This window comes from Tachysurus fulvidraco, chromosome 5 (assembly GCF_022655615.1).
Source record: "Tachysurus fulvidraco isolate hzauxx_2018 chromosome 5, HZAU_PFXX_2.0, whole genome shotgun sequence".
Taxonomy (NCBI): Eukaryota; Metazoa; Chordata; class Actinopteri; order Siluriformes; family Bagridae; genus Tachysurus; species Tachysurus fulvidraco.
Window position 1 is genome coordinate 33,027,544 of NC_062522.1, and position 14,025 is coordinate 33,041,568.

The following is a 14,025-nucleotide window of genomic DNA, read 5'->3' on the forward strand; positions in this document are numbered from 1 at the left end:
GGAGCTAAATAAGAAAACGCTCTACCACCTTTAGTAGACTTAGATATTCTGGGAACTAGCAGAAGTCCTGAGTTTTGTGATCTCAGAGAGCGTGAAGGATTGTAACGTGTTAGAAGACTAGTTAGATACATGGGAGCTAAACCATTAAGAGCCTTGTACGTAAGTAGCAGCAGTTTGTAATCAGTTCTAAACTTAACAGGTAGCCAGTGTAGAGATGATAACATTGGGGTTATATGGTCATACTTTCTTGTCCTAGTGAGAACTCTGGCAGCTGCATTTTGGACTAACTGTAGCCTATTTATTAAAGATGCAGGACAACCACCTAGTAATGCATTACAATAGTCCAGTCTAGAGGTCATGAAGGCAGGAACTAGCTTCTGAGCATCAGATAAAGACAGGATGTTTCTCAACTTGGCAATATTTCTAAGGTGGAAGAAGGCTGTTTGTGTAATATGGTGATATGATTTTAAAGACAAGTTGCTGTCTAATGTATAATGTGTCTAACGCAGTTTCCATCTCATTTCTAAAGAAACTGTTATCTTGGTTCTGGTACTTGTAATAAACTCTTGTGTAATCATATTTTCTGTTTTCTCTTTCGGGAAGTACTAAAACTAAAATTTTACACCTTTCCATCTCAGTTGTTAAGACTCTGGGCTACTGATTGGAAGGTCATGAGGTCAAATCCCAGCACTACAATGCTGCCATTGTTGGACTCCTACTGTATATGACTTTTATTTGAAACTGTAATTTGTTTTGGATGAAAGAAATAGCTAAATGACACCAATGTAAATTATAGTAAGAGCCGACAATGACAAGTTCCAGCAGTTTACAATAATCTAAATTTCCCATAACAACACATCCACAAGTGTGTTATTCCTCTTACACCAGAACAACTCAGTCTTGTTTACAGTTTAAAAAGTTACTGGATGACCATCAGACACTTCATCTGTTTATAATTACAGTTCTGTTGTAGAATGTTTGTGAAACAATGAGACTGGGCAGTGAGTGCTGATGTGTGTGTAAGCTCTTGGTTTCATCATCAATTCCACTGTAACATGTGACCAGTGTAAATGACAGCAGTGTTATAAAAATGTGAGTATCTGAGACAGGAGAGCGAGAGACCAGCCGGTTCTTCTACAGATAAAGATCTCTGTACAAAGATCTCCTCCAGTGATCATCTCACATCTTCTACTGAACTCCAACATCAAGATCCAGCAGCTTGTGGTTGAGAAAATCTCATTCTCTCTTTTGTTTATTTGATTAAGGCGTGATCTACTGTCTGTTAATTTAACATGACTATTATAGAATTTTATACAAAGCAGGAATATATAATATATAAGTGCAGAACAACAAAAAGATGACAAAATTAAAAATACTCAAAGTATCAGAAGAGATGAACGAAACAGGAATAAAAACTTTGCAGCAAACATCCAACAAACAGCAGACAAAAGGACAAACATCAACATTACACGTATCATATGATCTAATTCTCACCTGTTTACGGGCTGTTTATGGCCCTGGGTTTAATACATGTGCAGTTTATTAAGATGTGTTTATTATGACATGGACATTGATGTCCCTGTAAATATAAAAGAATAAAAGTCTAGGTTATGTGTATCTGTAGAAGGTCTCAGATTATTATTTTTAAAATAATTGTAATATTGATTTATTTTGATTTATCAGCATATTGTTTCATATTAGATCTAAAATAATTCCAGGAGTGTAATTATAGTTATATTTATAGTTAAAGTTTGTGTTTGACTGGTTACTTGATGCTGATTGGTCACATAAAGTTAAAATTAACATGAATTATTAGAATTGATTATCTGATTAACAGAACAACTAGTTAACATTCCATGAGCATGGATTAGTGAATAAAAGTCAATTAGTTAGTGAAGTGAATGTAACCTTTATATATATATATATATATATATATATATATATATATATATATATATATATATATATATATATATATATATATATATGTGTGTGTGTGTGTGTGTGTGTGTGTGTGTGTGTGTGTGTGTGTGTGTGTGTAGATTATGGGTCCAAGCACTGAATCTGTATCTGAGAACTCTTCTGTTATTTTGTCCCTTGTAGATTTCTGCTCTCTTGAGACAACTTCTCACACACATTCATCACACTCTTCATCACACACTCCTCACACACTCCTCACACAATCCTCATCACACACTCCTCACATTCTTCCTCACACACTCCACAAACTCCCCCACCGTGTGTCAGGATGAAGCTCCTCGCTCTGGTGCTCCTGCTCTCCTCTTTCTCCTCACTGACTCTGATGGAGGTTGTTAAATCTTTTAAGGATGTATGTAGTGACTTCTTCATTCATAAAGAAAATGACATCATCATCCCCACTATCTTCCCTGGAGTTCAGTATAAGACGATTTGCCAGCGCTGGAAAAACAAAAACAGGTTTGCCACCGTGTACGACACTGTGAGGAGGATCCCTGTTTACTACACATTCTCAGGGAAAGAACAGAAGAGCAACAAAAAGAGAGTGGAAAATTTAACCTCAGGTCAGTCAGTGTGTTTATTTCATTACTGAATCATTAACATGTGTAATATTTAAGTAATGAACTAAAGACTAGACACTGTTAGTGCAGTAAAACACAGTGGACACAGAGAGAAGCAAGTTAATACGATAGTTAAATGTGTCTCACTGTTTTATATAGTTTTTTATTTATCATGAAGAGTGTGTTGAGTGAGCTGATTAACATCTTCGTGTTAAATTCACTACTCTTTCATTTGTCCTCCATAACAGCTGGAAGATATTACAGAGATGAATGTATCCACGATTGAAGCAGGAAAGATATTTAACCAGGCCGTGGACTCTGATTATCCAAATATAAAGTTTACTAGAGGTCACTTGTTTCCATATCAGTTTGCTGCTGATGAGGATCAAGCAGATTCCACCTACACTTTAACCAACGCAGCTCCACAAACAAAGGACAGCAACCAATATTGGGCTACACAGGTGGAGACCCCGATACGTAGAGAGATAAAACAGGGCTGCAAACTTGACGAAAATCACCAGGTGTACATTGTGACCGGAGTCGTCCCAGGGAAGAACTGGATATCCATAACAAGAGACGGAAAAAAAATCAAACAGGAATTAACATTCCCAGTCATGCTTGGAGTGCTTACTGTTGCACCCATAACAAAGGACAACTCGTAGCGAGGGCCTACATCGCTGAGCAGAAGAACTTTAAATTCAAACACTCCAACATTCAGGACCTGAATACTGAGCTCACTAAACTGTATAATTTACCCTTCAGTGTGTTTCCAGGATTAGACTTAAAGTAACATGAATACAGTGTGTGTGAGTACGTACATGCATGTGTGTGTGTGTGTTTGTTAGAATCTGCAACTTTCCTGTTAGAAACATGTCAAAGCATCATAAAAAAATATCACTTTGTTGAGATTCTTTTTCCTTTTCTCTTTTGTGCAAAATAATCTTAAAAATAATAAAAGTCTGGTTAGTTTGATTCTCTTGATTCTTTTGATAAACTATATGCAAATATGATGTTAAACAAATTAAGTACATTTATCTCTGTTAATTCTCCTGCAGATCTTTAATAAAACTTCACTGTTTCCTGCGAAGCTAATGGATTTTGTCGCTTCATTTCATCACACTGAACAGTGACACTTTCTGTACACAGCATTCATTAGTAGTGTCGTAGTGAACCAGCAGGTGGCGACATTTCACTACTGTGTACAGAGAGAGTGTTTTGTGTGTGTGGGTGTGTGTGTGTGTGTGTGTGTGTGTGTGTGTGTGTGTGTGTGTGTAGTAATAATAATAATAATAATAATAATAATAATAATAATAATAATAATAATAATGTGCATTTAAAAATCATCTATAAGTATATTAAGAACGATGGGACGATGTCTCTTGGCTGGCCTTAGAACGCCTCGGTATTCCCTCGGCTGAGCTGGAGGAAGTGTCTGGGGAGAGGGAAGTCTGGGCATCCCTACTTAGTCTACTGCCCCCGCAACCCGGCCCCGAATAAGCGGTAGAAGATGGATGGATGGATGGATGGATGGATGGATGGATGGATGGATGGATGGAGTATATTAAGATTTATTCTATAGTTTGAAGGACCTTCAGATCTTTCCGAATTGGTCCCCTGTGTTCAGATGCTGTCCTGGTCGCTCCGTTTTGAGTGTGCTTTATTTATTTGTTATATATTTATTTGTAATCTCTCCTTTTACACACACAACATCTGTTAAAAACCTGAGGTACATTTATCTCTGTTAATTCTCTTGCAGATCTTTAATAAAACATTTCATCACAGTGAACATTGATACTTTCTGTACACAGGATTTATTAGTAGTGTCATAGTGAACGAGCAGGTGGTCTTCATGACTGCTTTGAGTGCACTGACTGGAACATTTTCAAGGAGGCTGCAAGCAATGGCGACACCACTTCCAGGACAGCGGAGACACCCGGCACATGTGGCAGGGCATATAGGCGATACAGCTTCACATGTTTGTGATATCGATGCCTCCATCCCAGATGCGCTGAACGACTTCTATGCTCAGTTTGTGGTACAAAACAACGTAGCGGCAAGGAAGACCATCCCTCTCCCCACCGACCAGGTACTCTGTTTATCCACGGCCAATGTAAGAACTCTATGCAGAGTTAATCCACAGAAGGCTGCTGGACCAGACAACATTCCTGGCAGGGCACTCAAGGAATGTGCAGAACAGCTAGCGGAGGTCTTCACTGACATTTTCAACATTTCCCTGAGCAGCGTTGTTGTTCCTAAGTGCCTCAAGGCAACCACCATTGTCCCCGTCCCAGAGAAGTCTACAGTGTCCTGCCTCAATGACTATCGTCCCATCGCACTCACACACATCGTTATGAAGTGCTTTGAGAAGCTTGTCATGAGGCACAGAAAGACCCGTTTACCACCCTCCCTGGACCCTCTACAGTTCGCGTATCGTCTGAACCACTCCACGGACGATGCCATTGCCACAGCACTCCATTTAGCCCTCACTCACCTGGACAATAAAGACACTTATGTACAATTGCTGTTCATAGACTTTGGTTCAACATTCAATGCAATCATCCCTCAGCACCTGATTGAGAAGCTGAGCCTGCTGGGACTAAACACCTCTCTCTCCAACTGGATCCTGGACTTTCTGACTGTGAGACCTCAGTCAGTACGGAACAGGAACAGCGTCTCCAGCACCACCACACTGAACACTGGAGCCCCACAGGGCTGCATGCTAAGCCCACTGCTGTTCACCTTGCTGACTCACGACTGTGCAGAAATGCACAGATTGAACCAAATCATATCAAGTTTGCAGATGACACGACCGTAGTGGGTCTCATCAGCAAGAACGACAAGTCAGCATACAGGGAGGAGGTGCAACAGCTAACTACCTGGTGTAGAGCCAACAACCTGTCTCTGAATGGTGATAAATGGTGAGCACAGAGCGAACACTCTATGCTGAACATCGACGGACCATCTGTAGAGATCGTCAAGAGCACCAAATTTCTCTGTGTTCATCTAGCGGAGAACCTCACCTGGTCACTCACCAGCTCCATCACCAAGAAAGCCCAGCAGTGTCTCTACTTCTTACCAAGGCTGAGAAAGGCACATCTGCCTCCCCCAATTCTGACTACTTTTTACAGAGGGACCATTGAGAGCGTTCTGAACATACAGTATTTACTGTTCACTGGTTGGCACTTTATGTGGCTAGGACTTGCTTATTAAGTCCTTAGACCTGTCTTGGCTTTATTTAGCACCATGGTCCTGGAGAAACGTTGTCTCACTTCACTGTGTACTGCAACAGCTATAGATGGTTGTAATGACAATAAAAGCTTTTTCACTTGACTTGATAAACCTGATCTACAGTCAGAGCTGCTGTTAGAGAGAATTAATCAACACCTGAACACCAATCAGAGTCCAGAACAGAGCAGTGTAGTGTTAGATATTTATTCTTTTTTTTTTTGTTGTTTAAAATTAGAGAACAAAAATCTGCACTGTTATGTGAGAAACTCAACTCAAAAGATGACAAATTATGTAAATTAAATCTTTATTTTTGGAAGTTTTGAGCAAAAAAGATCTAGAAGCAATAATTGTGTAGTGTGTGTGATGTGTATAGTGTGTGTGTAGTGTGTGTATAGTGTGTGATGTGTGTGTGATGAAGGCTTTCAATGTCCTTGATTGTGTGTGTTTTCTGGTCAGTGGGATTGTGTTATTGAGTTACAGTGTTAGTGAACAGTTTTTATTTTTATTCCTTCTCTGTGGTCTGGTTACATTTTCTCGCTGTATGCCGGAGGATTTTCCCCGGGTGCTGTAGCCATGGCGATGCCGTGCATCGTATTGACCTCCTGTGAAAACAACAATAATCAATAAATCATTAAACACTTGCTGAAATTGTTCAATCACTATGAGCTAACAAGTAAATGATCAATTTCAATTATAATAATTATTGTTGATGTTGATCCTACAGTTTTAGTTATATTTATATAAATATAAATATAATATATAAAATATAACATGATTTCTAGTAGATTAAGTAGTTTATGTTGTATATTTCACAATGAACTCTATGATAAACTCTTCTGAACTTTATACACAAACTCCAAACCTCCCTCCAGAACTTTTTGCTTTTGCCGCAAAAAAAATTGTTGTCAAGCAGAACGTTGTTTTAACGCTAGGTGATAAAAGCTGTTACTATGGCAACCGGTAATAGAAACAGCAGCTGACATATTAAGTGCAGCGACAGGAGAAATCCAAGTCTTTATATTGTTTTGTGGGCGTGGCTAAAGGTAGAATGTTCCAGGAAAGCACTGGATTATTTACATCTGATTTGTCTTTTTTTGTCAAGATTATTTCTCAGTTTTGGGCAAAAAGGTTTCAGAATCTTATGGTGGGTTTCAGCTGTGGGTTTCTCTTACCTGCTGAGTGTGATGAGGTGGGAAAGGGTTGTTCACAGGAGCACTAGGAGCAAAACTCTCAGGGTTCTGAACCACGTTGATGATGTTCACCTGTATTACACACACACACACACACACACACACACACACACACACACACACACACACAACTTTAAAGTTACACAATAACACTGTATAAAGTACACAACATGGTTACCGTAGTTACACTCCAAATGGTTCCCTACAGAATCTGATCCTCACTAAATAGAAAGCAGACTTTAGTTAATGTCGCACTCCAACTCCCAGAATTCCTCACAACCTCACAACAGGGCACCAGAACTTTTGATGTTCTTACAAGGTTTCTTGGGGAGAATTTCTTCCTCTCACATCTGGAGATCTGAACCTACACCTGAACTGCCCACATGTGGAGTTGATAGAAATAAAGCTGAACTGAATCGAAGTGATTATCTGTGGAGCTGAAGGTGATCTCTGACCCGATCAGCTGACCTGCTATTCCACTGGAGGCTGTTTCACCTGCTGGATCTGAAGTAGCTTGGAGTTGAGCTCCAGCTAGCAGCAGCATCATGCATTCAGGTATCAAGGAGAATAAAGTGAAAGGTCAGAAAGATGAAATGCTTTTCTTCTTCTTTATGCTCACAGTCGGTTTACTGGTGCAGATGGCTTTGCAGGTGAAGGCTGAAAGTGCGATAGAGATGCAGAACTGGAGCAGAGTGAAAGCCAGCAGAACTCCAGTTATTCCCTTCCCCATGCTCTGAAATAAACATCACCATCACCATCACGACAAAAAGTCCTTCTATTTTACATCAAATTTTTTGTATTACAATATTCCTAAAATATATTTCATAATTACCAAAGTTTATATATTTTTTATCCTTACACACCTCATGATCAAATAAGAACAAACAAATAAATCAAACCTTTGAGGTGTAGTAGTTGTAACTGTCACTGTCCTCATAGTATGAGTATCTATATACATAACTCCCCAAAATCAGATCTATGATCAGGATGATGATGGTGCTTCCTGCAGATAGCGTGCTAAAAATGTTCAGTGTCAGTGTGGCCTTCACCTGAGAGAAAAACATCAAGAAATAAATCAATCAATTAACCAATCAAGTTTGCATACATGCGTTAGTCTTTTAGAACATTTCCACTGTCAGCAGTGTTTGTTTATTAGTTTGTTTATTTGTTTGTTTGTTTTGTCAAAACTAGAAAAATAAATTATAAAAAGATTGTAGGAAAATGTTAGTATTTTATTATATATTAGGCAAATATAGACTAATTTATTGTATTTTTTTATTATTTGAATATGTGTTTATTTATTTGTTTGTTTTTGTTTGTTTGTTTACTGAAACATTCTGCCTCTGTGGAAATTTTGTGTTGTTCACTTACATTTTTATTTAAAATACTTTACTGTTTATCTTTAAACCCATGTTTGAGTTTTTGTCATTGTTTGTTTGTTTCCTGGTTTCGTTTCTTATTCTGTATTGTTTGTGTTCGCGTCAATGTTTGTTACAGTGACTGTCAGCACTCTGTCCACATTCCTAGTTTGCTACACTACTTCCAGGTCCTCGGCCATCTTGGATTTTCACTTCCAGGACGGCAGCCATTTTAGGTGTTATGGTACTATATAAGGACGTTGCTTTCACATGGTTCCTTGCCAGATGGTCTTAGCTTGCCCTGTGCACTGTGATTCACCTGTCCTTGTTCCAGACCTGCCCTGCCTGGTTTGACTCTGTTTGTTTCTGGTTTATGTGTTTTCGCCTGCCCTGTATTACCCTGCCCTGTATTACCCTGCCTGCCTGTGCACTGGATTACGGGATTGGTTTTCATTCTGTGTTTTTGCCTGCCCTGTATTTTTTGCCTGCCTCTGTAATTAATTAGAGACTGGCCGTTACGCTGAGTGTTTGCCTGCTTTTCCTGAGTATATTGTCAAGCTCATTAAAGACTTTTATTATTTACATTGGCGTCCTGCATTTGAGTCCTCCCTTCCGGCCCACCCTGACAGTACCATCTGGCCAGTTATGAACTCAGCAGATGCACCAGGCCTGATGGCCCGTCAAGTTGGCCCTGGAGGAATGGCGGCACTGGTTGGAGGGTGCTGGGCAGCCCTTTCTAATGTGGACGGACCACCAGAATCTTAAATCTTTGCTCGGCCAAGTGTCTGAATTCCAGGCAAGCCTGTTGGGGTCTTTTCTTTTGGACATTTCAATTTCACCCCGTTCTATATCCTGGGATCCAAGTCTGCCAAGCCGGACACTCTATCTCAACAATTCACCATGTAGGAGGAGGGAGAACCTGTTTGCCCTTCGCCTTCGCCTTGATATCGAAAGGAGGGTACAGCAGGCCACCTCCAGTCTTCTACTTCCAGAGGGCTGTTCAGAGGGAAGGCTGTTTGCTCCGGACCGTCTTTGCTCCCAAGTCCTCCAATGGTGCCTCAGCTCTCACCTATTCTGTTACCCTGGCTCTTCCTGCACTTTGTCAGTCCTCCAGCAGCCCTTCTGGTGGCCTAAGATAAAGAAGCATGTCCGGGAGTTTGTGGCGGCATGTCCTGTCTGCGCTCAGAATAAGACACCCCGAGGCCCGCCAAATGGCTTGTTCCATCCTCTTCCTGTTCCCTGGTGGCCCTGGTCCATAGACACTCCATAGACTTTGTTACTGGCTTACCTGCTTCGGCTGGGATCACCACAATAGTGGTGGGTCGATTCTGCAAGATGGCCCGTTTCATTGCCTTGCCCAAACTTCTGTCAGCCAAGGAAACAACTCTGCTCATGCTCCAGCATGTCTTTTGCCTGCATGGACTCCCACACAACCTTATCTGATCATGGCTCTTAGTTCACCTCTAACTTCTGGAGAGAGTCTTCTGTGTCCCATCCTCAGTCTAATGGACGAACTGAGCAGTTAAACCATGAACTAAATAAAAGGACTTCGCATCCTGTGTTCCGAAGAACCTACATCCTGGTCCTTTAACCTGATGTGTGTGGAATACCCCCACAACTCGCTGCCATCAGCAGCCACAGATCTCTCTCCCTTCCAAGCCACATGGATACCAGCCTCCACTGTTCTCCAATCAGGAAATGGAGGCATCGGTTCTCTCTGCCCTTGCCCCAGTTGTTGCCGACCTCCTCAGTGTTTCTAGGTGCAACACCCAGTGGGCCAATCACAAGCGTCGTCCAGCACCCCGTATCATGTTCGTCAGATGGTTTGGCTATCCTCCAGAAACCTGCTGCTTAAGGTTGCCTGCTGGAAACTTGCCCCATGCTTTGTTGGGCCTTTTCCCATCTCCATGGTGCTCAAACCAGTGGCGGTCTGACTCAAGCTCCAGAATAATATGTATTTACCCTAGCTTCCATGTCTCCAGAATCAAGCTGGTTCAAGCCTGTTCGCTGGTGTTTTTGCCTGCCCTGTATTACCCTGCCTGCATGTGTACCGGATTACTGGTTTGGATTTCACTCTGTTTTTGCCTGCCCTGTATTCTTTGCCTGTCTCTGTACTGGATTAGACACTGGTCTTTTCGCTGAGTGTTTGCCTGCTTTGCCTGATTATTAAAGACTTTTATTATTTACATCAGCATCCTGCATTTGAGTCCTTCCTTCCCTCCACAGTGTCTGACAGTGACATTTAGAACCAAAACTATATCATCAGATAAAAGAAACAGAAATCATATCGTACCACACAGGAGTTTAACTTGTTGCTCGCTGAAACAGCCAGAGAGCCGGCGGTGATGTGCTGCAAGTATGGAAAAAAAAAAAAAATTTGAAACCTGAAATAATACCATTTTATATATTTGTATATTTATGTTATTAAAACTGAAGAACACTAACAAACAACGGGCTCCAGAAGACGATTCCAGAGTAAATGCTGAAGTTTGGAGTGTAGGTTGCCAACACTATACCGAACAATAACGTCAACAATCCTATCATTATCTGGACAGTCTGGGTTTAAAACACACACAAACACACACACAATTGTACTTTAAAAATATGTAAAAATCTTTTTAATGAATACTGTTGTGTGTCTACTGTATATAAACACAGAAAATCTACAACTACTACCACAAGTACAGGTACAACTACCACTATAACTACTAAACTACAGTACCACTATAACTACACAACTACTACTATAAGAGCAAGTGTTTTGTGATTGTGTTTGTTTGTGTAATTGTGTGTGATTGTATTATTGTGTAATTGTGTAACTCACCCCCAGAGCTTTGGGTTCTCCTTTCAGGAACTTGCTCAATGGGCTGAGTGTCTGAGTGGAATTTTGTTCTGCTGTAGATGAGGGAAGAACTTGAGTGATGACGGTGTAGCCGCGTCCCACATTAGTGACAGGTACAGGAACGCTGGCCATCTTTACACCACAAAGTCTGACCTTTTAATCTGGCAACAAAAAAAAACTTTTACAAACAGACTGAAGGAAACACAGGAGTTTTAATAACACTTATTGATCCCAAAGTGTTTATTCTCTGCTTGAGCGTGAACACGACTCACGAAACTCCTTACAACTCTCGAAGGTCCGTCTGGTCAGAAACTTTCAGAACCAAATTCATCCAAAAACATCAAAAAAGTTTTAAAGTTTTCAGAGAAGATTAGCTTCTCCTTTTTTCAGAAATGTGTTTCTATGCTAATGTGAATGTTCAGGTGAAATTACATCCTGACACATATACATTATTATTATTATTATTATTATTATTATTATTATTATTATTATTATTATTACTTCTTTTTTTTCTTTACAAGTTAGCACAACATTTTAGTAGTTTTATTTTATCATATATAAGCTGTAAAGGTTCGCAACATTTTATCATTATGTAAAAGTATGTTAAAGCAAATTTAACAATAATTGTTTCTGTATTATAATCTATTTTATCATTTGTATTATGATCTTTATTATTATCTCTATTTTATTCATTATTAATCCATTTATTAAACTGTGTTAATCTGTATTAGAATTGAGGAATTGAGGAGGTGAATTTGAGGAAGTAAAATTTCACCTGAATAAAAACCGCTAACTGAACACATTACACACTGATCCTGTTACTTGTCAGTTAAAAACACAGAAATACTTTACTTCAGTTTTTTAATTCGATAAAGAGAAAAGTCGTATTTTACCTTCTGTCCTTTTAGCAGTGCTCTCTCTCTCTCTCTCTCTCTCTCTCTCTCTCTCGCTCTCTCACTCTCTTGCTCTCCGTATCTCTTTTATTCTTCTTCTTCTGTATACTTCCGTTTCTTCAACACACCTTTATCTTTTGTTCTGAAAGAATGTTTACCCTCTCAGTGACGCAGATATTCTGCCTCAGGTTAAAGCACAGACACGAGACAGAAACTAAAAACTAAAGCTGGATACAGTAAATGGAGCTCCAGAGAGAGAAGCCCAGAAACCTGCTGTTGTTTTTCTTACAGCTCACTGCACAGTTCCCGGCAGGAAAGAACGAATACAGTCAGTGCTGCCTAGATACATGACCTGGAGTAACCTTTACACAGCTCCAGAAACAAGATACACAACAACAATACAAATAGGTGTAAGGAGCGAATAATGGGGCCAAGCACGAAGGGTGCAGCATTAGTTTCCTGAGCATAATATACATGTGATCTCTGGGATGTGTGCAGTGGAACGTCACAACATGACATGACACTTTGTTAATAGCTTCACCATCACGGTACTAAGCAGCACAAAACCTTAACATCATGAATATCTTTGACATCATGCTTAAAAATTTGTTCTATCACCTAAACTCCTAAAATAAAAGAAAAACTCTAGGCAGCATTAAATTTTATAAATTTTTGTCTAAGCTTAAATAGGAAAACAGAATGTTGGCTTCAACAAAGTGACATAATAAAACCCTGCAGAAGGAGAATTGAAACAACATGGTGACCTGAAGATGTCGGGGAACTTAAAGTGGCAGCTCGGACTGTTACACAGCAGAGCTGAAACTGGATGCTCCTTCTATACATGTATAAAAAAATCACTTTACAAAACTTCACCACATCAATAATCCAATGAGAATGAGATCCAATCATAATTTATTAATAAATAAATAAATAAATAAATAAATAAATAAATAAATAAAATTTGAATTTACATTTTATAAACAATAATTAAAATTAAAAAGAAAATAAAAAAGGGAATTATATTATCAAGCATCTTTTATTATCTTTATAATGTGAGAAAAACTTTGTTATCTATCGTATATATTATCCTTTTTTTTATCCTCACCTTTCTCATTCGCTTTTTATCTCGCTGTTGTTAACAACAAAATGGTCACATCTTGGATAATGAAAGATTATAAAATACAATTCTATGAGAAACCACAAACTGGTCTTCATTTAAACAAAAATACAACATCCATAATTCCATTTTTACCTCAAAAGATTTTGAACAACAGCAAAATCACTCAAATTCTGCTTAAAAGTAGAATGTATGAGAGAAGAATTCTTAAAAAGCAAAAATATTGTTTTCTAAATGTATTTCCTCATGTGTTATGAGAAGAAAATAAGTTTGTGAGTTTGTGTGTGAGTTTGTGTGTGTGTGTGTGTGTGTATATATATATATATGTGTGTGTGTGTGCACATGTGTGTGTATGAGTTTGTGTGTGTGCACACGTGTGTGTGTGTGTGTGTGTGTGTGTGTGTGTGTGTGTGTGTGTGTGTGTGTGTGTGTGTGTGTGTGTGTGTGTGTGTGTGTGTGCAGATGAGCAAGACTCACTCCACATTGGGAGAACCATTACTTGAGATGGTATTTAATTTTTTTCCTTTATTTTTTCTTTCAATTTTCATTTTTATTTGAGACATATTATGACTCATTTGACTCATTATAACTTACTTAACAGTAAGGGGTTTTAAACACCTTCCTTTGTTTTCTGTGATCCGATAGCTATCCGATGGTAAAAAGACCAGGTCTATATGAGACGGATATAAATCCGATGGTACAAACCCCTTCAGGAGGTTGTCTGGGACGCGTTTCAGATGAAACTGGACAGGTGTAAATGAATGTGGTTGTTCAAGCCACATACTTAAGCGCTATACTCCTCCCAAATGGAAGTACGTCACTTGCAGGTTTCTCGCGAGTCGTGTATTGTGCCAGAAACA

The 14,025-nt window shown here is 39.3% G+C and overlaps 1 protein-coding gene across 1 annotated transcript; it reads right to left on the reverse strand.

The window, feature by feature from the left end:
* Window positions 1-6,052: 6,052 nt before the first annotated feature.
* On the reverse strand, window positions 6,053-12,421 carry LOC113663331 (membrane-spanning 4-domains subfamily A member 4A-like). The gene is made up of 8 exons (XM_027178551.2): window positions 12,049-12,421; window positions 11,138-11,316; window positions 10,759-10,869; window positions 10,607-10,663; window positions 7,855-8,004; window positions 7,575-7,688; window positions 6,938-7,027; window positions 6,053-6,367 (listed from the first exon to the last, which is right to left on the reverse strand). Exons 2-8 carry the CDS (start codon window positions 11,285-11,287, stop codon window positions 6,290-6,292), a joined length of 750 nt encoding a protein of 249 aa, XP_027034352.2. The 5' UTR covers window positions 11,288-11,316; window positions 12,049-12,421; the 3' UTR covers window positions 6,053-6,289.
* Window positions 12,422-14,025: the final 1,604 nt, after the last annotated feature.

Coding starts and splice junctions, on each gene's coding strand:
- LOC113663331 (XM_027178551.2), bottom strand. CDS start 11,287: ATGGCCAGCGTTCCTGTACCTGTCACTAATGTGGGACGCGGCTACACC. Junction 10,870..11,137: donor GAGAACCCAAAGCTCTGGGG/GTGAGTTACACA, acceptor TTTTAAACCCAG/ACTGTCCAGATAATGATAGG. Junction 8,005..10,606: donor ACAAGTTAAACTCCTGTGTG/GTACGATATGAT, acceptor TTTTTCTCTCAG/GTGAAGGCCACACTGACACT.